General features: G+C 45.7%; 2 protein-coding genes across 2 annotated transcripts in view; one reads left to right on the forward strand and one right to left on the reverse strand.

Moving 5' to 3' along the window:
- Positions 1-24,868, reverse strand: part of EMC3 (ER membrane protein complex subunit 3) — a 31,964-nt gene extending 7,096 nt beyond the window's left edge. The window contains exons 1-7 of the mRNA XM_077821812.1: positions 24,823-24,868; positions 20,146-20,314; positions 18,739-18,796; positions 16,708-16,801; positions 8,892-8,996; positions 486-567; positions 219-298 (exon numbers count right to left, since the gene is read on the reverse strand). Of these exons, the coding sequence (XP_077677938.1) occupies positions 219-298; positions 486-567; positions 8,892-8,996; positions 16,708-16,801; positions 18,739-18,796; positions 20,146-20,300 (574 nt within the window). The 5' untranslated portion in view covers positions 20,301-20,314; positions 24,823-24,868. The remainder of the gene's footprint in view (positions 1-218; positions 299-485; positions 568-8,891; positions 8,997-16,707; positions 16,802-18,738; positions 18,797-20,145; positions 20,315-24,822) is intronic.
- An 85-nt stretch (positions 24,869-24,953) lies between these two features.
- Positions 24,954-24,995, forward strand: part of FANCD2 (FA complementation group D2) — a 171,667-nt gene continuing 171,625 nt past the window's right edge. Inside the window, exon 1 of the mRNA XM_077822553.1 lies at positions 24,954-24,970. The gene's annotated coding sequence lies outside the window, so the exon portion shown is untranslated. The remainder of the gene's footprint in view (positions 24,971-24,995) is intronic.

The following is a 24,995-nucleotide window of genomic DNA, read 5'->3' on the forward strand; positions in this document are numbered from 1 at the left end:
GAAGGTTATTAACAGTCAGTGAATGGGCAATGGAATAGACTTCCAAGGCTAGCCATACTGTCATCCATGCAGAGAGGATAGTGGTAGGACTGAGTAACATAAGGGTCTGACAGGACAACTCATGACTTTCCTGGTCCTGCTGGGAGTCTTGTATTCACTCAGATGATCTCTCCAACACAAGCAGAAACCAGTTAAAAAAACAAACAATAGGGTCTTACCATTATCTTGACCCAGTATGAGCGTATAAATGCTTCTAAGTCCAAACACATTCAGGAAGTACCATGAAGCAGAACTCACCCTGACAAACCAAAACAAAGAGATTAGATTTCAGCTCAATGAGTGCCTGAATGCAGGATGCCTATCTTCTGATCTCACTTCAGGCATGCTTGTACAGGCAGAGGCACTCATTCATTCTAAGCTTTTCATAGCCAAGTTCCACCATTCCCAGCCTGTGTGATGTATTGATTAAAAAACAAAGCTCTTACCAGGATGCATCCAAAGTGAGCAGCTCAATTCCCTGCTGCAGCATTGGTTTAAAGCGCAGCGTCAGGGGAAATGGTACCTTTGCTGTAAGGAAGGCAAACAAGACGATCTCACAAACAGTGGTAAGCAACTGCAGAGCTGTTCCACAATCAGCTGTTCCTCTTGATATTAACATTTTTCAGCTGATGTATACATAACTCACTTATTTTTTTTAACTCCCAGTAAAAGTCAAATTTTAAAGGGTTTTTGAAAATAAATCAAATAATCACTGCTATTAACACATCCATGATGGACAAGAGTCATCTCACAAACAGCAGGAGTAAAACAAACTCCAAACTGAAGGAAAGTATATATGTTTGGAACCCACTGCATTAGTTACTTAGTGTGACTTGACTCTTACACGTGTGGAAGGAAACCTACTCTGTCAACTTCAAATCTAGGCAATAAAAAAAGTTCCAAGCAGTTATTGGTGCTACACCTGCTCTCAACTGCACCTACCAGTGTCTGTATTTCATGGTCATATTTTGCTATTTTTAAAAAGTGTTTCTCTCTCCACTGTCACTGAGTGAATGAGCCATTGCATCAAATAGAGTGCAACTCTGCCATAAATACTCAGTATCTCCCATTCCCTGCTAGATGTTAGTGGATGTCTGCTTAATCACAATAGTGCCAGTAGGCAGGGTGAATTTGATTTAAATCACTAGTCAGGAAGACTCGATTTAATCATGGATTTCTACATAAAAGTGCATTCTTGTTGGTTGTTATAACCTTAATACATATTCTTCACAACTCAGAGATAACGTAGGTTTCATTTTTAGAAGGTACACACTATACATTTTTAAAGTGACTTTATTTTGAAAACTTTTCAGATTAGTCTTACAGCTATATCAGAAAATGAATGATTGTTTGGTTATTTCATTTACCAAAGGTAATTGAAGCAGATATTTATGAAGTCACTGGGAGGTGAACTATCTCCAATTCAACAGGTTAATCATTAATATTTGGAGGATTTTCTTGCCATGCTGTATTAGGAGGAGAACATCACCAGACAGACATGTAAATTGTTTTATTTAACTAAAACAACAACGTTATGTATTCTGGATATTTTTTTCTTCAACAGAAAACTTATAATATTTTAACAAAACAAGCATATGAATTTTTGAATTTAGTTGAACATTCAAGTTTTTTAAAATCAGGTTTGTTTTTATTAAAATTGTTTTTAACTAAAATAGTTAAATTGAAATATTTAAAAACAAAACAAATTAAATCGACAGTCAGGTAGGTCAACATGAAAAACTTAAAATATTGGCTTCTGCAGCTAACTCAGTCATCTTCACCTTCATTTTCCTGTTTATTCATAATCTGGAAAAGAAAAACAAGCTTTCCTGCTTTTTCAGGTCCCAAACGATTTCTCAATTTGGAATGAATTAGTCCAAAGGAAGAAAATATTCTTTCTACATCGGCAGAAGAAGCTACTGCAGTTAAAAGTGAGATTATCATTTCAACAGTCTCTGAATCCAAGTGCTTAAGTGACTTCCACCAGTTCACTGGTGTGTTAGTCTCTAAGGTGCCACAAGTACTCCTTTTCCATCAGCAAACATATTTCTTGAACAGTTCACCCTTAGCTCTGAAGTTTATTATAGTTGGCGTTATGGAGGGTTGGTTGCTGGATGTCCATGTCATAGCCAACTCCTCTTCTTCAGCAGTTAAGGTTTGACCCTGGTAGCGAGTATTGAGAATATTTCCAGGAAAATGAGCTAGAGATAGTGCTTGTTCCATTCGTGTGTTTTTTTTGTTTTTTTTTTTAATGCTTGTAATTTAACTCTGTCATTGCATATTTCTCTCTTTAAGATCTCAGTTCCTTCCAAATTTCAACAGCGTCAGCAATAAAGCAGCTATTTCCCTGCATTTTGCTCAAGGCTACAGAAATAGGCTTCAGGGTACTCAGCATGTGTTCAACATTTCTCTTAAGCCCAATACTGAGAACTGTGACAGTGCCATCTATTTTTTTCACGATTTTGTTCACCAACTGTCATCAGATTAGGCCAGTTCTTGATATAGTGCTCAAAACAGTCCACTACTGAGTTCCATCGCACATCTTGTGGGAGAGTTAGCTTGCCTCCTCCCACTTTTTTCAGAGTAGCTGCTGCAAAGTGGTTGTTACGGAAGTATTTTACAATTTCAACATTAGCCTTTATTTCTGGAACACTGAAGTCTTTGGCTAGGAGGTACATCAAATGAGCACTGCAACGTATTTTATAAGCTTGAGACTCTCTTCTAAATTTCTTCTCATCTTGGATGCACTGTCTGTGACCAAGCTGCTCACTAGACATTTGCATTTTTTTTCAGTTTGTTATAGCTTTTACTGCTACTTCTTGTAAGTATTCCGCTGTGTGCATTTCCTGATGTATCAATTGTTTCTGTAAGGAAGTCATTCTGTTTTTCTGTTATCACACAAGCACATACAACAGAATCGTTGTGGACATTGCTCCACCCATCGAGACTCAGGTTAACAATTTTACCCTCTAGACCTTTTGCACACTACTCAATTTCTCTTTCATACGCTGTATCCAGCAATTTGCCTGCGATATCTGCTCTGTTGGGTGGACTGTATCCTGGTCTTAGTGACTGAACCATATTAATGAAGTGTGGGTTCTCAATCATACGGAAAGGAGAGTTCATTGCATAAAGAAACTGGGCAATTTTTTCATCAATTACCTCTTTTTGTAATCTGCTGGTTCTGATCACAAACATATTTCTGGATGATAGATTTTTTTTTTTCTTTTTGCTACAGGTGATGTAGCATACTTTGGCTATGTGACATACATGATGTGACTGAAACACTATAATTGGCAGATAACTCTGAAACTATAGAAAATGATGGTGATCTTGAAGGTGGATAGTCTTCAGAATCCTGCATGTTGAGGATGGATTCTCCTAAACAAAATAAGTCAATGCAGTTATTTAATTATTATTACTATACTGCTCATCTAGTATTACTCATCTAGTATTACTCATTACTCATTGACACTCAGTACTACTTTCAAGGTGAAATTTTAAAAGGAAGATCTGCTTATTTCAGCTATTTATTTTTTTAATCACAACTTCATCTAAAATGATGTTACTCTATGGTAACTAACTATATTTTTTGCTCAAATATGAGAATTCAAGAATAGTCCAGAAGGAAGATAGGCAGTCCTTAAGAAAGAAGTATGAAATAAAAAAGATTACCAACCTGAAGATCCTGCATGTTCAGACGTGTTCCTTTCATCATCTTCAACGCAGCTTCCTCCTGAGAAGGAACACTTCTCATGATGTTGTTTCATTTGGGCAACTAGGCCTTGCATTTCTTTGTTGCACAGTTTGTATTTTGCACGCATGCCTGTCTTACCCACAGGTAGAGGAACTTCATTAAAATATTCCCAAACTAGCTCTCTTTTCTCGCCTGCTGCCATTATAGGTTTACCCTTCTCTCGTGAGAGAATGGTATGATAGATCTCAAATCAATAAAGGCTACAATCAGAAAGACCTAGATTTCTGGAATATGCTGCTCAAACAGTTTCACTTTTGTTTCTACTTCCTGTCCCTCTCTTCTCACACTTATCTTCAGACTTCTTCTCCTTGTCCAGATCTATTCTGCCCCCAACAATCTTCTATTCGTTGAACTTTTCAAAACTTTGCACTTTTAGAGAGTGGTAAGGGATTGACTCTGTGTACACTAATTTGCAGAGGGACAATAGGGTTGAGGACTATTATTTCTCACCTCTAGATATTTATTTAAAAGCTTTTTTGCTGTTAACAAGCATGTTATCTCTGGAGACACAAATCCACAGTTTGAGAACTGCAAAACTAAGCATCTCTGATTATATCTTTTAGACTGAGCAACGAGTCATAGAATCATAGACTAGCAGGGTTGGAAGGGACCTCAGGAGGTCATCTAGTCCAACCCCCTGCTCAAAGCAGGACCAATCCCCAATTTTTGCCCCAGATCCCTAAATGGCCACCTCAAGGATTGAACTCACAACCCTGGGTTTAGCAGGCCAATGCTCAAACCACTGAGCAATCCCTCCCCACATTGGGAGCTCCATTGGGTGCCCCATTGGGTAGATAGAAATATTAACCTAAATAATCTATACAGAAGCCCCTGGAACCCCGTAAAATTGGGTTCCTAATCCATGAACTATTGGAACTCATTTACAAAACTTTTCTTAAATATTACATGAATATATTGTCTCGTACTATAGAATTAGAATTTATAATCCCTATTCCATGATGACAGGTTTCAGAGTAGCAGCCGTGTTAGTCTGTATCCGCAAAAAGAGGAGTACTTGTGGCACCTTAGAGACTAACAAATTTATTTGGGCATAAGCTTTCGTGAACTACAGCTCACTTCATTGGATGCATGCTAAGGTGCCACAAGTACTCCTTTTCTTTTATTCCATGATGAGGTATCTTTGAGCTATAATGGATCTTTAGATCCGATTTTTTTTTGAGGGGAAAAAACCTCTTTAAATGAAAAAAATCTGATTTTTTAATTTTTATTTTATTTATTTATTTTTTAAATCCATTGATTTTTTATTTATCCACCCTGCCAGTAGGACAGAATGATGCAACGTTATAAAACAAGCATTGCAAAACTACCTCAGCACATTGCACAAACACTTCTTTATTCCTCTCTCCAATTTCTAAATGAAGACATGCTTTCCAGCTCTGACTACTCTGCTTTATGTCAACTGTATTTGGGGACAGGACACTTGGCCCTGAGAAGAGGGAGCTTCCCAGCTGGAAGGAGATAACATAAGAATGGCCATACTGGGTCAGACCAAAGGTCCACCTAGCCCAGTATCCTGTCTTCTGACAATAGCTAATGCCAGGTGCTTCAGAGGGAATGAACAGAACAGGTAATCATAGAATCATAGAATATCAGGGTTGGAAGGGACCTCAGGAGGTCATCTAGTCCAACCCCCTGCTCAAAGCAGGACCAATCCCCAATTAAATCATCCCAGCCAGGGCTTTGTCAAGCCTGACCTTAAAAACTTCTAAGGAAGGAGATTCTACCATCTCCCTAGGTAACACATTCCAGTGTTTCACCACCCTCCTAGTGAAAAAGTTTTTCCTAATATCCAACCTAAACCTCCCCCACTGCAACTTGAGACCATTACTCCTTGTCCTGTCCTCTTCTACCACTGAGAATAGTCTAGAACCATCCTCTCTGGAACCACCTCTCAAGTAGTTGAAAGCAGCTATCAAATCCCCCCTCATTCTTCTCTTCTGCAGACTAAACAATCCCAGTTCCCTCAGCCTCTCCTCATAAGTCATGTGTTCCAGACCCCTAATCATTTTTGTTGCCCTTCGCTGGACTCTCTCCAATTTATCCACATCCTTCTTGTAGTGTGGGGCCCAAAACTGGACACAGTACTCCAGATGAGGCCTCACCAATGTCGAATAGAGGGGGACGATCACGTCCCTCGATCTGCTCGCTATGCCCCTACTTATACAGCCCAAAATGCCATTGGCCTTCTTGGCAACAAGGGCACACTGCTGACTCAGATCCAGCTTCTCGTCCACTGTCACCCCTAGGTCCTTTTCCGCAGAACTGCTGCCTAGCCATTCGGTCCCTAGTCTGTAGCGATGCATTGGATTCTTCCGTCCTAAGTGCAGGACCCTGCACTTATCCTTGTTGAACCTCATCAGATTTCTTTTGGCCCAATCCTCCAATTTGTCTAGGTCCCTCTGTATCCTATCCCTGCCCTCCAGCGTATCTACCACTCCTCCTAGTTTAGTATCATTCGCAAATTTGCTGAGAGTGCAATCCACACCATCCTCCAGATCATTTATGAAGATATTGAACAAAACCGGCCCCAGGACCGACCCCTGGGGCACTCCACTTGACACTGGCTGCCAACTAGACATGGAGCCATTGATCACTACCCGTTGAGCCCGACAATCTAGCCAACTTTCTACCCACCTTATAGTGCATTCATCCAGCCCATACTTCTTTAACTTGCTGACAAGAATACTGTGGGAGACCGTGTCAAAAGCTTTGCTAAAGTCAGGAAACAATACATCCACTGCTTTCCCTTCATCCACAAAACCAGTAATCTCATCATAGAAGGCAATTAGATTAGTCAGGCATGACCTTCCTTTGGTGAATCCATGCTGACTGTTCCTGATCACTTTCCTCTCATGTAAGTGCTTCAGGATTGATTCTTTGAGGACCTGCTCCATGATTTTTCCGGGGACTGAGGTGAGGCTGACTGGCCTGTAGTTCCCAGGATCCTCCTTCTTCCCTTTTTTAAAGATTGGCACTACATTAGCCTTTTTCCAGTCATCTGGGACTTCCCCCGTTCGCCACGAGTTTTCAAAGATAATGGCCAATGGCTCTGCAATCACAGCCGCCAATTCCTTTAGCACTCTCGGATGCAACTCGTCCGGCCCCATGGACTTGTGCACGTCCAGCTTTTCTAAATAGTCCCTAACCACCTCTTTCTCCACAGAGGGCTGGCCATCTACTCCCCATGCTGTGCTGCCCAGTGCAGCAGTCTGGGAGCTGACCTTGTCAGTGAAGACAGAGGCAAAAAAAGCATTGAGTACATTAGCTTTTTCCACATCCTCTGTGACTAGGTTGCCTCCCTCATTCAGTAAGGGGCCCACACTTTCCTTGGCTTTCTTCTTGTTGCCAACATACCTGAAGAAACCCTTCTTGTTACTCTTGACATCTCTTGCTAGCTGCAGCTCCAGGTGCGATTTGGCCCTCCTGATTTCATTCCTACATGCCCGAGCAATATTTTTATACTCTTCCCTGGTCATATGTCCAACCTTCCACTTCTTGTAAGCTTCTTTTTTATGTTTAAGATCCGCTAGGATTTCACCGTTAAGCCAAGCTGGCTGCCTGCCATATTTACTATTCTTTCAACACATCGGGATGGTTTGTCCCTGTAACCTCAACAGGGATTCCTTGAAATACAGCCAGCTCTCCTGGACTCCTTTCCCCTTCATGTTAGTCCCCCAGGCGATCCTACCCATCCGTTCCCTGAGGGAGTTGAAATCTGCTTTCCTGAAGTCCAGGGTCCGTATCCTGCTGCTTACCTTTCTTCCCTGTATCAGGATCCTGAACTCAACCAACTCATGGTCACTGCCTCCCAAATTCCCATCCACTTTTGCTTCCCCTAGTAATTCTTCCCGGTTTGTGAGCAGCAGGTCAAGAAAAGCTCCCCCCCTAGTTGGCTCCTCTAGCACTTGCACCAGGAAATTGTCCCCTACGTTTTCCAAAAACTTCCCGGATTGTCTATGCACCGCTGTATTGCTCTCCCAGCAGATATCAGGAAAATTAAAGTGATCCATCAAGTGATCCATCTCCTGCGGCCCATTCCCAGCTTCTGGCAAAATAAAGGCTGGGGACACCATCCCAGCCCATCCTGGCTAATACCCACTGATAGAGCTATCCTCCACAAATTTATCTAGTTCTTTTTTGAATCCTGATATAGTCTTGGCCTTCACAAAATCCTCTGGCAAAGATTTCCACAGGATGACTGAGTTGTGTGAAGAAATACTTCCTTTTGTTTGTTTTAAACCTGCTGCCTATTAATTTCATTTGGTGACCCCTAGTTCTTGTGTTATGAGAAGTAGTAAATAACACTTCCATATTTTCTCCACAGCAATCATGATTTCATAGACGTCTATCTCATTCCCCCCTTAGTCATCTCTTATCCAAGCTGAAAAGTCCCAGTCTTATTATTCTCTCCTCATATGGAAGCTGTTCCATGCCCCTAATAATTTTTGTTGCCCTTTTCTATACCTTTTCCAATTCCAATATATCTTTTTTGAGATGGGGTGACCACATCTGCACACAGTATTCAAGATGTGGGCGTACCAGGGATTTATATAGAGGCAGTATGTTTTCTGTCTTATCTATCCTTTTCTGAATGATTCCCAACATTCTCTTAGCTTTTCTGACTGCCACTGCACATTGAGTGGATGTTTTCAGAGAACTATCCAGGATGACTCCAAGATCTCTTTCTTGAGTGGAAACAGCTAATTTAGCATCACTTTATATGTGTAGTTTCAGAGTAGTAGCTGTGTTAGTCTGTATTCGCAAAAAGAAAAGGAGTACTTGTGGCACCTTAGAGACTAACAAATTTATTTGAGCATAAGCTTTCGTGAGCTACAGCTCCAATGAAGCATAAGTACTCCTTTTCTTTTTATATGTGTAGTTATTGATGGTGGATTTGGAGATTCTATTCCCCTTCCATTTGGTCAAGAGGGGAGAAATCTGCTGTGCCTCTTTAGAGCCAGGATTACACTCATTTCACTCCACTAGCTCAGCCCATGCTTAGGCGGAGGTAACAAGGCTCTGATGTGGCTTAATGCCTGCACGAAACCATTGCATATTGTTCCATGACACTTACTTGTTACAAAGCCCGAGAACGTCATGTTGATCCAACCGCCGATAAGGATCATGGGTAGAACATTGGTTACATTCCCTTTCATCATATCCGTCAGCATAGTAGGATCTATCAGTACAGATTGAACACAGTACATTAAGCACTGATTACACGCTGCCTTCCCAGATGTTTTGTCACAGCCTGCCTTTCTGATGGTAGTTAAAGGAAAACAATGTAAGAGGTCACTTAGCTTGACTGAAAAAGTGGGTTGTATATCAATAAGGAGTGAATGAGAGGTTAATCATGATGACAAGACCCCCACCTAGGTCTTTTATATAGTGCTTTTCATAAGTAGATCTCAAAGCACTTTACAAAGGAGGTGAATAGCATCCAGTATTAATAAAGTGGTGTCACTTCAACTATGCAATCCATTACATTGACCTGAAATGGGGGCACAAAGCAAAACAGAGTCCAGGGTTCTGAATTCACAGTACTGCCAAGAATGCTATCTCCTGCAAGCTTTTTAGGACAGAACTCTACCTGCATCTCCGCAGAGCTCAGAGGTTTCCCCTGAAAAATTTCAGCTTGACTAGGAATTTAGAAAGGCAAATTGTTTCCCTGCTGGGTGCTGGAGCCAGCTCCTAGTTGACCCTAACCCCAGTTGACTTCAGGAGGGCTGCATATGTGGCAGAATTGAATTTAGCTTTTCCCTTCTGTTGCACCTCCCCAGGCCTTGTGGATGTTGGTGTTGGACTCTAGCCTGGGCTGAAATCACAAACTGTCCCAAAAGGGGAAAGGTGCCAAAAACGCCACAACCGATAATCATGTTATATAAAATTATTGTTAAAAGAAAGCAGAGAACAGAGATAAAGAGATGGTGAGAGCCTTGTCTACACATGGAGTTTAACAAAAAGGTGTCAATTTAAACCAATTTAGTTGAACTGGTGCAAATCTGTATGTGGACATGGATTTAAATTTAGCTTAAGTCAATTAGGAATGGGTTTTATGCTAAACTGAAGTAAGAGTGGCCACAAAGGGATGCAACTGAAGTAAGTCTGTAGCCAAGGCCTAAAAGGACAGGTGATTAAGGACTGCCTGGCTTCTGCTGAGGTACAGAAGTGTTATGGTAAGAGACCAGCACCATTTTAAGATAACGTAAGTGACAATACTTGGGATCAGTGAAAACTTGTTTTTACTAGCCATTTTTGATAGGACAAGGCTGCCCTCCCTTTGGACCACTTCTTTTCTGAAGAGCATTTGACAATATAGTTTGAGTGTAGGGTAGCAGGAAGCATATAACAGCTGTCACCACCAAATGTGGGGTTAGAGGGATTTGTCATCACTTAGCTGGGCCTTTTACTAACCCTGAAAGATGCTGTGACTGAACGAGATGAGGCAAGGAAACCAGGCAGCGTCACCATTTCCACTCCTGTGTCCTAAGCAGTAAACATATGGCTCCTGCTTATACCCACTCACCCTGTCAAATTCCTCCCCACACTCCCATTCCTCCTGCCTCTCTTTTCCTTTCTTATTAGAAATCTGACTTAAGCTTGGTTTACACTTAAAAGTTATATCAGCAGAACTAAATCAGTCAGAGGTGTGAAAATCCTAATGTAGCTATGCTGCCAAAACCCTCAGCTTAGATACAGACATATTGATGGCAGAGTGCTTCTGTTGAGGTAGCTAACATTGTGCGGGGACGTAGTGTTCCTACACCAACAGAAAAACTCCTTCTGCTGGTGTAGGCTACATCTACACTAGGGTCTACACCAAAACTGCTATGCTGACAGAGGTTTCGTAGTGTAGACATACCCTCAGCCAACTCGGATAGTTTTAACCTTGAAATGCTTTGCTGTGACCAATTTGGTAGGCCAATAATGATCTCCAAGTACCTGTGCTCTGAGTAGGTCGAAAGCTTGTTTCTCTCACCAACAGAAGTTGGTCCAATAAAAGCTAGTACCTCACCTACTTTTCTCTCTAATATCCTGGGACGAACATGGCTACAACACTGCACAGAGCTAACAATACACATTTTCAGAGACATTCAGCAGGTCTGCCAGGGCAGACAAGACTTGAAGGGCTTGTCTACACTGGCAAGTTTGTGTGCAGTAAAGCAGCGTTGAGTGCAGTAACTCCCAAGGTGTTCACACTGCCAAGCCACTTAGTGCACAGAAATTGCGCAGTTGCTGCGCTCTAAAAAAACCACCTCAACGAGAGGTGTAGAGCTGTCTTTCACCAGGGCTACAGTGCTGTGGTGCCAGTGTAGACACCGTGATGATTACAGCCTGTTCTCACCTCTCTGGCCATTGGTTTGAACTCTACTGCCCTGTCCTCAGGTGACCAACCATCAGCCCCACCCTGTACATTCCTTTGCAAATTTGAAAGTCCCCTTCCTGTGTGCTCAGTGATGCGTGCAGTGGTCTCAGCGCATCTTTCCAGGTGGCCATGCCTGCTCCACGCACCAGGCGATCCCCCCCACTTGGCGCAATGCTGAGCTGCTGGTCCTCATCGGAATTTGGGGAGAGGAGACAGTGCAGTGACAGCTGTGCTCCAACCGTTGGGATTTTGATACCTATGGACAGATTTCTAGAAGCATGACAGAAAAGGGCCATGACCGGGACACATTGCAGTGCAGGGTTTTGCAGTGAAGGAGCTGTGGAATGCCTACCACAAGGTGCGGGAGGCAAACTGCCGCTCTGGTGCTGAGCCCACGAGCTGCCAGTTCTACAAAGAGCTGGACGCGATACTCCACCTCCATTACAAGTCCCCTGTGGATACTTCGTTGCCAGTCGAGAGTGGACCGAGCCGGGAGGAGGCAATCTTGGATGAAGAGGGTGAGGGGGAACCAGAGGCAGAGGATGACTCGGAGGCCAGAGATGCATGCAGTTAGGAGCTCTTTTCTACCCCAGAGGAGCCTAGCCAGTCATAGCAGGTGGATATTGGCGAAGCGCAAACAGGAGAGGAGGCTCCTGGTAAGTGAATCTGATTTTGGGAATTGCTGAAGCGAGTTGTTGGGGGCAGGAGTGTTGCAGAAAGCAGGCTTGTCTCCCACATCATGCCTAGTTTGAGCGGTGGAAAAGGCTGCTGATACACTCCCTCACTTCATGGGAATCTCCCTCAGAGATCTCCAGGAAACTCTTGTGGAGACACTGGGCAATCCGCTCCCGCAGATTCCTCGGCTGTTTCTTGCCCCATTAACTGTAACTTTCCCGTGCCACTGTGCCGTCACAGGGTGGGGTGGGGTGGGGAGGCAGGGACCATAGCTGCACACAGGCTATCCACATAGGGGCCAGGACAGAAGCCGCAGGCTTGGAGAAGACTCTCCCTTGATTCCCTGCTCACACTCAGCAGTGAGATATCTTCCAAAATGATCACCTCCTGTGGAAAGTGTGGGGACAGGAATGATTATCAGGCCCATCCTACAGTGCTGGCTCTCCCCAAGTGCCCAAGAGCCACATGCCTAGTGTACAGCAGGATCCGGGAACAGTGATTTACCCTGCCCCTGTGGCTACTCACCATTTTGGGGGTCTTGTGGCTTATGTGTGCTTGCCTGGGGTCAGCCAGTTAGCGTCAGGTGTGTGAGTACTGGCTGTGTTTTAAAGCACTGAAACAGTGTTGTCTGTGTTGCAAACAACACTGCTTCTGTAAAATGTTGCATTTAAACTTCACAGAGATGACCTTGGGAGGCCAGCCTCCCTTATCGGTGGCAGAACAGTTGCGAGGAATTCAAAAGCAGCCAAGAAGGACTAAGGAGAACTTTATGCGAGAGGTTATGATGCAGTCTGCCGCCGAGAAAAAGGAATTGAAGGAGTGGTGGGACAGTGAGAAGAGGGAACGAAAGGAGAACATGGCACACCAGAAAGAAGCCATGGAGTGGCTCTTAAACAGTTATGGAGCACCAAGAGGACACAATCCAGGAGATACTAGCTCTTCAAACCGAGCAGCTCTGCGCCCGCCCTCCCCTGCAGCCACTGTCGCAAAACTCTTTCCCATGTGCCACTCCCCCCACTGCCAACACACTCTTATCAATCTCCTGGCTCCATTCTCTACCCGCAGCATTCCACTCCTCCCTCCTCACAGTCCAGCAGTGTGGACTCCCAATACCCACTACACTCAACACCCATCAATCTGTAGTTTGGCCCTGATGAAGTACAGCACCCGCTGCATCGTACTCCAAAGGAGAAGGTTGGATATGATCCCTGGACATACACAAATCTGTAGCCATCCCGGGAGCCCTCCTCCTCTTGAGACCTTCCATTCCCCCATTCCTTCCATTTCCCCCCACAATCCCCCTCCCTGCTGATGAATTTTTTCTTTTGACTCTCTCCTCTGGTTGTTGCCTTTCAATAAAAAATTGTGCTTGTTTGAAATCAATCTTTATTCTATTAAGGGAAAGCAAAAAAGAGCACTGCAAAGCAACATACTATGTTAAGGCCCCTTCTTGCATCATGTGCACCAATCACCTCCTAGCATTACAAGCACTGCAATCTCGAGCATAGCAACAAATATTAGTGGCTTTCAGCTTTAAATTGCTGCCTCAAAGCATCCCTGATCCTTATGGCCCCGTGCTGTGCCCTTCTAATAGCCCTGGTCTCTGGCTGTTCAAACTCAGTCTTCAGGCGCTGAGCCTCTGCAGTCCAGCCCTGAGTGAACCTTTCACCCTTCCCTTCAAAAATATTATGGAGCGCACAGCATGCAGCTATAAGCATAGGAATATTATCGGCCATGTCCAGATTCCCATACAGGCATTGCCAGTGGGCTTTTAAATGGCCAAATGCACACTCCACAGTCATTCTGCACTTGCTCAGCCTGTTGTTGAACCTTGTCTGGCTTCATGAGCTATGGCATTAAAGGGTAGGCGGGGTCTCCCAGGATCACAATGGGCATTTTGATTTCCCCCCACAGTGATCTTCTGGTCTGGGAAGAAATTCCCTGCTTGCAGCTTCTTGAACAGGCCAGTGTTCCGAAAGATGTGTGCATCATGCACCTTTCAGGACCAGCCTGCGTTAACGTCTGTGAAACGCCCACGGTGATCCACAAGTGCCTGTAGAACCATTGAGAAATACCCCTTGCGATTAATGTACTTGGTGGCTAGGTGGTCTGGTGCCAGAATTGGAATGTGTGTGCCATCTATCGCCCCTCTGCAGTTAGGGAAGCCCATTTGTGCAAAGCCATCCACAATCTCTCAGACGTTGCCCAGAGTCATGGTCTTTTGGAGTAGGATGCAATTAATGGCCCTGCACACTTGCATCAACACGAGTCCAACGGTCGACTTGCCCACTCCGAACTGGTTAGCGACTGATCGGTAGCAGTATGGAGTAGCCAGCTTCCACAGTGCAATCGCCACGCGCTTCACCAACGGCAGGGCAGCTCTCATTCTGGTGTCCTTGCAACACAGGGCTGGTGCGAGCTCATCACACAGTCCCAAGAATGTGGCTTTCCTCATGCAAAAGTTCTGCAGCCATGGCTCGTCATCCCAGACGCGCATCATGATGTGATCCCAGCACTCAGTACTTGTTTCCCGAGCTCAAAAGCAGCATTCCACAGGGGTCAGCACCTCTGTGAATGCCACAAGAAATCTCTTGCCATAGCTACTACGTGTGGCGAAATCAATGTTGCACTCCTCTTGCCTTTGCAGTTTAAGGAATAACTCCACTGCCACTCGTGATGGTCAGTGCGAACAGCATTCTTGTCAACAGCTAGGGATCCATTACTGCAGCCACAAAGAGGCAGGGCAGGGCACGCAGCACACAAACCGTTGAAAGATGGCACCAAATGCGGACGGAAACACAGGGATTGCTGGGATGCGAAGCAATGCATCATGGGACATTGAGACAGGACCCAGGATGCCCCACGACCCCTTCTGCCTTTCCACAAGTCTTGGCAGCAAAAAAGAAAGAGGTGCTCTGTGGGATAGCTGCCCAGAGTGCACCACTCCAAATAGCACTGCAAGTGTGAACACGCTATTGCACAGGCAGCTGTCGGTGTGAACCAACCACAGCAGTTTTCCTTTGACGCTCCCTAAGCAGCGCTGTAACTGCCGGCACTGTAACTTTGCCAGTGTAGACATGACCTAAGGCTAAAAACATGCAGGGGGGAAAACCCCCTAATGCTTATTCCTTATTTATTTAAAGCAACAAAAAGGAAAGCATAAGGCCAGTTTTTCAATTTTTTGCAGTTTACCTTTTAAAGATGTTAACCCCCTAAAGACTCTACCCAAGCTTCATGGCCTCACTTCAGCAGAGGGGGAGGATATAAGTGAGGTGATCAGAGGTCAGAAAGTGACAAGGCAACATAAAATACCATCACTTGTGAGCCCAATGCAATTGCTTGTAGACCCTAGCCAAACCAACATAGAATCATAGAATATCAGGGTTGGAAGAGACCTCAGGAGATCATCTAGTCCAACCCCCTGCTCAAAGCAGGACCAATCCCCAATTAAATCATCCCAGCCAGGGCTTTGTCAAGCCTGACCTTAAAAACTTCTAAGGAAGGAGATTCCACCACCTCCCTAGGTAACGCATTCCAGTGTTTCACCACCCTCCTAGTGAAAACGTTTTTCCTAATATCCAACCTAAACCTCCCCCACTGCAACTTGAGACCATTACTCCTTGTCCTGTCCTCTTCTACCACTGAGAATAGTCTAGAACCATCCTCTCTGGAACCACCTCTCAGGTAGTTGAAAGCAGCTATCAAATCCCCCCTCATTCTTCTCTTCTGCAGACTAAACAATCCCAGTTCCCTCAGCCTCTCCTCATAAGTCATGTGTTCCAGACCCCTAATCGTTTTTGTTGCCCTTCGCTGGACTCTCTCCAATTTATCCACATCCTTCTTGTAGTGTGAGGCCCAAAACTGGACACAGTACTCCAGATGAGGCCTCAACAATGTCGAATAGAGGGGGACGATCACGTCCCTCGATCTGCTTGCTATGCCCCTACTTATACATCCCAAAATCCCATTGGACTTCTTGGCAACAAGGGCACACTGCTGACTCAGATCCAGCTTCTCGTCCACTGTCACCCCTAGGTCCTTTTCCGCAGAACTGCTGCCTAGCCATTCAGTCCCTAGTCTGTAGCTGTGCATTGGGTTCTTCCGTCCTAAGTGCAGGACCCTGCACTTATCCTTATTGAACCTCATCAGATTTCTTTTGGCCCAATCCTCCAATTTGTCTAGGTCCCTCTGTATCCTATCCCTGCCCTCCAGCGTATCTACCACTCCTCCCAGTTTAGTATCATCCGCAAACTTGCTGAGGGTGCAATCCACACCATCCTCCAGGTCATTTATGAAGATAGTGAACAAAACCTACCCCTGGGGCACTCCACTTGATACCGGCTGCCAACTAGACATGGAGCCATTGATCACTACCCATTGAGCCCGACAATCTAGCCAACTTTCTACCCACCTTATAGTGCATTCATCCAGCCCATACTTCTTTAACTTGCTGACAAGAATACTGTGGGAGACCGTGTCAAAAGCTTTGCTAAAGTCAAGAAACAATACATCCACTGCTTTCCCTTCATCCACAGAACCAGTAATCTCATCATAGAAGGAGATTAGATTAGTCAGGCATGACCTTCCCTTGGTGAATCCATGCTGACTGTTCCTGATCACTTTCCTCTCATGTAAGTGCTTCAGGATTGATTCTTTGAGGACCTGCTCCATGATTTTTCCGGGGACTGAGGTGAGGCTGACTGGCCTGCATCTTATTACTATCCTTATTACTTTGTTTATATTTTAAGGGGGGGAAATAAAAACAATAAGTTACAAGAGAGCTTTAGAGACTTGTCAGGAAAGCCACCTGCTTACTTAGAATGTCTTTTGCAATAATCTCTTAACATACCTGTCATTGGAGAAGGGGGCACTACCTTCCTTTTTGTTTTTTTAAAAAATCCATCCTCTGGGTTATTGAAGAAATACTTCCGTGTCAGGAAAGACTGAAAACAAAAGAAAGAGCAAATTCTAACTGGGCTGGGAACCAGACAAGTACAACAGAGTTTACAAACAGCAGAATTTCTCTCGAATGTTCAGGATGCATGCTTGTCATTTTTGCCTTTTTCATATCTCCTCCTTCCTCTCCTGCAGAGATGCAATAACCTCATGTACAGTCTTGCTCTGCTTTCCAGGTTTCATAGACTTTAAGGCTGGAATGGACCATCCTAATCACCTAGAGTGACTTCCTGTACATTGCAGGCCAAAGAACCCCATCCACACCCCTCCTATAATAGACCCCTAGGCTCTGGCTGAGTTACTGAAGTTCTCCAAATCATGATTTAAAGACTTCAAGTTACAGAGAATCCACCATTTACATTATTTTAAACCTGCAAGTGACCTGTGACCCATGCTGCAGAGGAAGACAAAAACCTGCCAGGATCTCTGCCAATCCTTCCCAACTCCAGATACAGCAATCAGTTGGATCTTGAGCACTTCAGCAAGACCCAACAGCCAGACACCTGGGAAAGAATTCTCTGTAGTAACTCAGAGGCCTCCCCAACTAGTGTCCCATCACTGGCTAGTGGGGATATTTGCTACTAGCAGTCGCAGAATGGCTACAAGACACTGTAGAAAGTTTCATCAGACCATCCCCTCCATATGCTTATCAAGCTCAGCCTTGAAGCCAGTTAGGTTTTTCCCCTGGATCCCAGTAATTTCAATAACTGATTTGTATTTGGGCAGAGTTTCTGTCTTCAATGTCCCCCAGGTTAGTGTCTATCTCTGAAATTCCATCTGAGGCATCCACATCTCAAACATTATTGACTGTTTCATGCACAGAAGCCATTTGCTCCCAAGGAGACTTACACCTTACTACATTTCTTTTTTTCTCAAAGATGGCTTCCCAATATTCTCAGAGACTGAGAACAAACTATTTATATTTTGAAAGAAATTAAATCAATGCTGATGGTGAATGTTTGGTCCCGGTTGGGACCAATCAGCCCATGTCCCGTGACCTACTGCAGTGTTCCACATTACTGCTTTTCTTTTTAAACATGTAACATTTTATATACAAAATGAACACATAAATCTTACTACAAGAACCTTAACTACTTTAGGAACTGACTGACATTTGAGCGCAAGTCTCAACTTTAACAATGAATTAATGCTACTTTCTGCACTTAATATTTGAAAAAGATTTGGGGGTCGTGGTGGATAATCAGCGGAACATGAGATCCCAGGGCGATGCTGTGGCCAAAAAGGCTAATGCGATCCTTGGATGCATCAACAGTGGAATTTTGAGTAGGAGCAGAGAGATTATTTTACTTCTGTATTTGGCACTAATGGAATCCTGTGTCCAGTGCTGGTGCCCACAATTCAAGAAGGATGTTGATAAATTGGAGAGGGGTCAGAAAAGAGCCATGAAAATGATTAAAGGATTAGAATATAGTGGTAGACTCAAGGACATCAGTATATTTAGCCAACAAAGTGAAGATTAAGGAGTGACTTGATTACAGTCTATTAGTACTTACACAGGGAACAAATATTTGATAACAGACTCTTCAATCTAGGAGAGAAAAGATATAACAATGCCCCATGGCAGAAAGTTGAAGCAAGACAAATTGATACTGGAAATAAGGAGTAAAATTTTAACGGTGAAAGTAATTAAACTGGAACAACTTACCAATGTTCGTGGTGGATTCTCCATCATTGATCATTTTTAAATAATGATTGGATGTTTTTCTAGATGTGCTCTAGGAATTATTTTCAGGGGAGGGTTCTGTAACTTGTGTTATACAGAAGGTGAGACTACATGATCACATTGGTCCCTTCTGGCTTAGGAATTTATAAATCTATGTTCATTTAGTTCATCATTCTCTCTATACAGACTTCATAAAAAGACTAAAGAAATTCAAATATGCAGCTTCACACATGTACATACCTGTTTTGGAATGTATTTTCCATTTTCTCTGAGGACTCTGCTTCGAATTAGGACTTGGCTAAAAAAAAGAAATCCATTATTGCAGGACTATCGAAGATCAATATTAGAGAAGAGTAGAAATGAGGGCTGCAAGTGAGCTGTAGGTAAACAACATGCTGGACAGTAATTGAGCTGAGAAAGGCTGACTCAGCAACATCTACCACACAAATATAAAGACAACTTCTTATTAATGGAAACTAATTTCCAGAGTATCAATTTTCACAGTTTGGAGCATCTCACTCATAAATCAGGATGGGTGAGGAATAAAAAGGTCACCTCTTCCTCCTCCTTCCAGATTGGGAAAAGAAGATTTCCTGAGAGGAGGACAAATTAAATTGTATCAGATGCTGTATATGTACCCTTTGGAATGACATTTAGACTCCATGAAGCAGCTTCATGGATTTTTGGGCCTCCTTTAAGCAGAATTTTCTGACAGAAAATAGCAGCTTCTTCTAGATCTAAAGGCAATTTTTATAGGAAAACCAAAAATATGTCTAGCATTAAATAGAGTTCATTAACCAAAATCTTTGCTGTCCCAACTTAAACGAGATTTAATAGGAAATGTATTGTGCAAAGCAGCACGAGAATCAGTGTAATTTTTTATACATAAGAATAGATTCCTCAGTTAGCCTCAGTCTTCATTAAGAGGAAGTAGTGATACTGAGGGTAAATCAATGGCAAAATTAGTAGTACCCAATGAAAAAAATAGTTGCAGCTCGAGATCCAAACATGACTAGGGACAGCCAGACAAAAAAAGATAAATGAACATAATGAATGAATACTCCCTGTCTGTATTACCTTTACACTCTCCAGCCTGTTTTAAGAACTCCTTCCAACAAAGGCATCTTTCCACCCTTTTACAGCAGGATAATTGAGTTTACATAGAAATTATTCGCATGAACCAGGTCTTTGAGTCATCTAGTTCAATACCCTGTTTCCACTGTGGCCAATGACAGAAACTTGGGAACCAAGGGAATTTTTTTCAGAATGTTCATGAAATCCTCGGATGCTATATGATAAGCACCTCATAAAGGTCCATGAGGAAATTAATACATAATAGGATTTGAATAGTACAGTAAATATGGCCTGGGGCCACACAGTGAATAAGGAAAAGAAATACTGGATATCTGTTCATTCAGTAAGCTCTATCCATCAAGTTCATTGAATGAGATGGGGTCCAGTGGAAAAATGTGATCATGTAATTAGAAATTGTTTCATATTGCATACAGACAAGGAGTCCAAATTAAGCTTGCACAAGCAACTTTAATCCTGGCATTTCCTTACTTTTGACTTTGCAAACTTAATGTTCTTTTATCCTAGCTTTATTAGAAAGGCCGTAGGAAAACTTTGGTGCACTTGTTAACTTACCTGTCAGACACTTGTTCCCTAGTGAGCTTTTTGTCACTTTGGAGCAAGATGGACACGTAGTGACGAATCATCCCAACAAAGAATGTTATGAAAACAATTGGAAGAACCACCCATAACCGGATATTGGAGTCCAGCAGCAGCTCTGGTTCGCTCATCTTTAGAGTAGATTCTGGTAAACAAAATGGACCTGATTATGTGTTACATCCTGAAGACACGTAGCACTTTCCACTCTTCATTCGGAAAAATGGTGTGTTCTGAACTTGTATTTGCTAGCATGTGGTGACTAACAGCAGCTATCTCATGATTTGGCTCATAATTGTTTTCAATTTTGTGAAATTGGTCCTTCTAAGGCACCAAGTCTATATATTTCTGGTCCGGACTTCATTCTGTTTGCACATTATAAATGTGATCAAGTCATGATGACTTGTACTTAAGCTACCATTAATTTTTAGTTCTGTGCTCCATTCCCTCTTCATCTATTAGGACAAAGTCTAATAAAGAATTCCCCTATGTCGGCTGCAACACTTTTTGAGTCAGGAAATTGCTATGTACAGTGTTTAGAAATTCCAGTGGTGATTTAGTACTGGCAGCATGAGACCTCCAGTATGTGTTACTCAAACGGAAGTCCTCCATGATCACAGTTTTTCCCCCCCTATACATTATAGTAATTCCAATTCCTGTTGTTTGCTATCCAGGCTTTTAACACTAGTGTATAGGCAATTCAATCATTTCTTCTCTTCATATCGATTGGTTCCTTGATTCATTTTGTTTCAACATCTCAACTTTGTGCTCATTTTACCCTCTCCTTCTGCTATTAATTTAACCCCCTGACCTGACTACTCTGGTCAGCCTGTCCCTGAAGAGATTGGGCCACCTTCTGCTGAGGTGGAGGCCATCCAAATTACACAGCCCCCTCTTCCCATAGAGGAGGCCCAATGTTCCACATAACCAAAACCCTCCACTGTACGCCATTTACGTAGACAGTGGTTCACAGCTAGAATCTTCTGCCTTCCTTTGCTTGTAGGGCAGGAAGGAGCTTGGAAAATATCGCTTGAACATTCTTTTTCAGCATGTTTCTGAGTTCCCTGAACTCATATCTGTGAGCTATTCATTGACACAGTGTCATTAGTGCCAATTTGAACAATCACCCATAGCTCCTAGCCCGCTAACTTCAGAAGTGTGTCCAGTTTCATGTCTTGGCTCTGGGAAGGTACCACACTGCCTGACTCCTGCTGAATGTTCATTTGATTCTTGTGAGGACTGAGTTTCCTGCAAGGATCATCTGCCTTCCTTGGATGGTTGAGGACTGCTAACACTCATTAGAACTACAGACTGACTTGTCATAACTGCAGTTTTATCTGCTGTTAGTCACCCTGTGATTGATAAGCCGAGTTATGAATACAGCGATTTTTCTTCTGATGATAAGGACGAAGAGCATCAAAAATGTACCCATCCATTACATGCAAGAAGGGAAGTTAAAGCAACAGTAGCAGTGGGGAACTGTTTGATCCTCAGGGTTGGTGTGCGTGGGCACCATGCCCCATTTGCCACGTGCCAGCGCCCATCACTTCTACTGTCCCCTGCCCAGCAAAGAGATCCCAGCCCACTCCCTAGCACAGAGACCCCAGCCCCCTCCCCAGCCCAACAGCCGCATGCTGCAACCAGTCCAGCACAGAGACCGCAGTCTCCTCCCAAGCCCGACAGCTGCCTGCTACCCCCTGCCCGGTACAGAGACTTCAGCCCCTTCACTGGCCTGACAGCTGCCTGCTGACCCCTACCCAGCACAGAGACCTCAGCTAACTCCCTGGCCGGACATCCACCTGCTGCCCCCAGTCCAGCAGAGAGACCCCAGCTCCCTCCCTGGCCTGACAGCCGCCTACTGCCCCCTACCCAGTACAGAGACCCCAACCCCTTCTCCAGCCCAACAGCCACCCCGTGCCCAGCACAGAGACCTTAGCCCCCTCCCCGGCCCGACATCCACCTCCCGCCCTCAGCCCAGCAGAGAGACCCCAGCCCCCTCCCCAGCCTAACAGCTGCCTAGTGCACCATGCCTGGCACAAAGACCTTAGACCCCTCCCTGGCCTGACAGCCACCTATTGCCCTGTGCCTGGAACCGAGACCCCAGCCCCTTCCCCGGTCTGACTGGCACCTACTGCCCACTGCCAGGCACTGAGATCCCAGCTCCCCCGCGGCCCAACAGTCACCTACTGCCCCCTGCCCGGCACAGAGACCCCAGCCCCCTCCCAGCCCAACAGCACCTACTGCCCCATGCCCAGCACAGAGACCCTAACCCTTTCCCTGGCCGGACAGCCACCTACTGCCCCCTGCTGGGCCAGAGACTCCAGGCTCCTCCCTGGCCCGACAATCACCTAGTGCCCCCAACCCAGCACAGAGACCCTGTGATATTCTGTACCTCGGGGGATCACCCAGTACCCCCATGTTCATTCTTATAATATGTTTGTGTGGTATCTAATGCAAAGTTTGTCATGTTGGGTGTCTTTAGAAGGCTTATGACGTACTGAGCATTGTTGTTATGGTAATGTTATGGATTGTAATTTCATGTATATAGTTATGAGGTTGAAAATGCATCCTCATGGCCTAAAGCAAGCCCAAGCAAAAACTCTCCAGAAGCAGAGGAGCAGTTCACACCTCATCGGGGCATGTATGGGACAACCCAGCCCAGCCTCACAGGAACAAAGGACACTGGTCTAGGCAACAACAAAGGATCTGTTGGACTCTCGAGTGAGTCACCCCCCTTCCTTTGGTCAGTTTGAGAATGCGATGAGGTAGTGCTCACTTGACTCTGAGGGGGGGGGGGGGCGCAAAGCCAAGAGGGAAGAAAGGACATGACAAAAGGGAGAGACGTTTGCCATGCCCTTCTTCTCTCTTCCACCTTCATCTACAGACATCACCACGAAGCGATTGAAGCGCTGATCAAAGGGGAGAGCCTGGCTGAAGAGCAACCAGCCAGCCTGTTGTGAGAAGTTTGTAAGGGTACTGAAAGTGTTAAGATCAGCTAAGAATGCGTTTTGTTTTTATTGCATTTGACCGACTCTGACTTTTTGTGTTTTGATTTATAATCACTTAAAATCTGTCTTTCATAGTTAATAAATGTGTTCGATATTTATTCTACCTGAAGCAGTGCATTTGGTCTGAAGCGTGTCAGAGACTCCCCTGGGGATAACAAGCCTGGTACATAAAATGATGAATTCATATGAGCTTGCAGCGTCCAGTGAGCATAACTTGACAACTGCAACACAGAAGTTCCTAGAGTTGTGTCTGGGACCGGAGATATTGGTTAGTGTCATTCGGCTGCAAGTCGCTGGGAGCAGCTTACATGCCAGAGGCTGTGCGTGAACAGCCCAGGAGTGGGGGTTCTCACAGCAGACCAGGGTAAGGCTGGTTCCCAGAGTCAAGGATTGGGGTGACCCAGCAGATCACTGGTCCAGATGACACCAGAAGGGACCGTCACAGATCCTAACCGCCTCCCTGGCCCGACAGCCACCTGCTGCCTTGTGCTCGGCCCAAAGACCCCAACTCCCTCACGGGCCGGACAGCCACCTACTGCCCCCTACCCAGCACAGAGACCCCAGCCCCCTCCCCGGCCCGACAGCCGCCTACTGCCCCCTACCCAGCACAGAGACCCCAGCCCGACAGCCGCCTACTGCCCCCTATCCAGCACAGAAACCCCAGCCCCCACCCTGTCCCGACAGCCACCTACTGCCCCCTACCCAGCACAGAAACCCCAGCCCCCACCCTGTCCCGACAGCCGCCTACTGCCCCCTACCCAGCACAGAGACCCCAGTCCGACAGCCGCCTACTGCCCCCTACCCAGCACAGAGACCCCAGTCCGACAGCCGCCTACTGCCCCCTATCCAGCACAGAAACCCCAGCCCCCTCCCCGGCCCAACAGCCGCCTACTGCCCCCTGCCCAGCACAGAGACCCCAGCCCACTCCTCGGCCCGACAGCCGCCTACTGCTCCCTGCCCAGCACAGAGACCCCAGCCCCCTCCCCGGCCCGGCAGCCGCCTACTGCCCCCTGCCCAGCACAGAGACCCCAGCCTGACAGCCACCTACTGCCCCCTGCCCAGCACTGCGACCCCAGCCCAACAGCCGCCTACTGCCCCCTACCCAGCACAGAGACCCCAGGCCCCCCCCCGGCCCGACAGCCGCCTACTGCCCCCTGCCCAGCACAGAGACCCCAGCCCCCGCCTCGGCCCGACAGCCGCCTACTGCTCCCTGCCCAGCACAGAGACCCCAGCCCCCTCCCCGGCCCGACAGCCGCCTACTGCCCCCTGCCCAGCACAGAAACCCAAGCCCCCTCCCCGGCCCAATAGCAACCTACTGCCCCCTGCCCAGCACAGAGACCCCAGCCTGACAGCCACCTACTGCCCCCTGCCCAGCACTGCGACCCCAGCCCAACAGCCGCCTACTGCCCTACCCAGCACAGAGACACCCGGCCCGACAGCCGCCTACTGCCCCCTACCCAGTACAGAGACCCCAGCCCGACAGCCGCCTACTGCTCCCTACCCAGCACAGAGACCCCAGGCCCCCCCCGGTCCGACAGCCGCCTACTGCCCCCCACCCAGCACAGAGACCCCAGCCTGACAGCCGCCTACTGCCCCCCGCCCAGCACAGCGATCCCAGCCCCCTCCCCGGGCCTTAGCCCCTCCTCACCCTTCGCCTTGACTCCGCTTCCGGGATTGATTGAACGCAGCCTTTCCGTGAGGCCCAGGAAATACGTAATTGTTAGGTCATCATGGCGAGACAGGACTCACTGCCTGGCGGGAAACACGAGTAGAGTCTGGGGCTGTCAGCGCGAACGGTAACCGCGGTTCTATGGCCGTGGG

Source organism: Eretmochelys imbricata, chromosome 7 (genome assembly GCF_965152235.1).
Source record: "Eretmochelys imbricata isolate rEreImb1 chromosome 7, rEreImb1.hap1, whole genome shotgun sequence".
NCBI lineage: Eukaryota > Metazoa > Chordata > Testudines > Cheloniidae > Eretmochelys > Eretmochelys imbricata.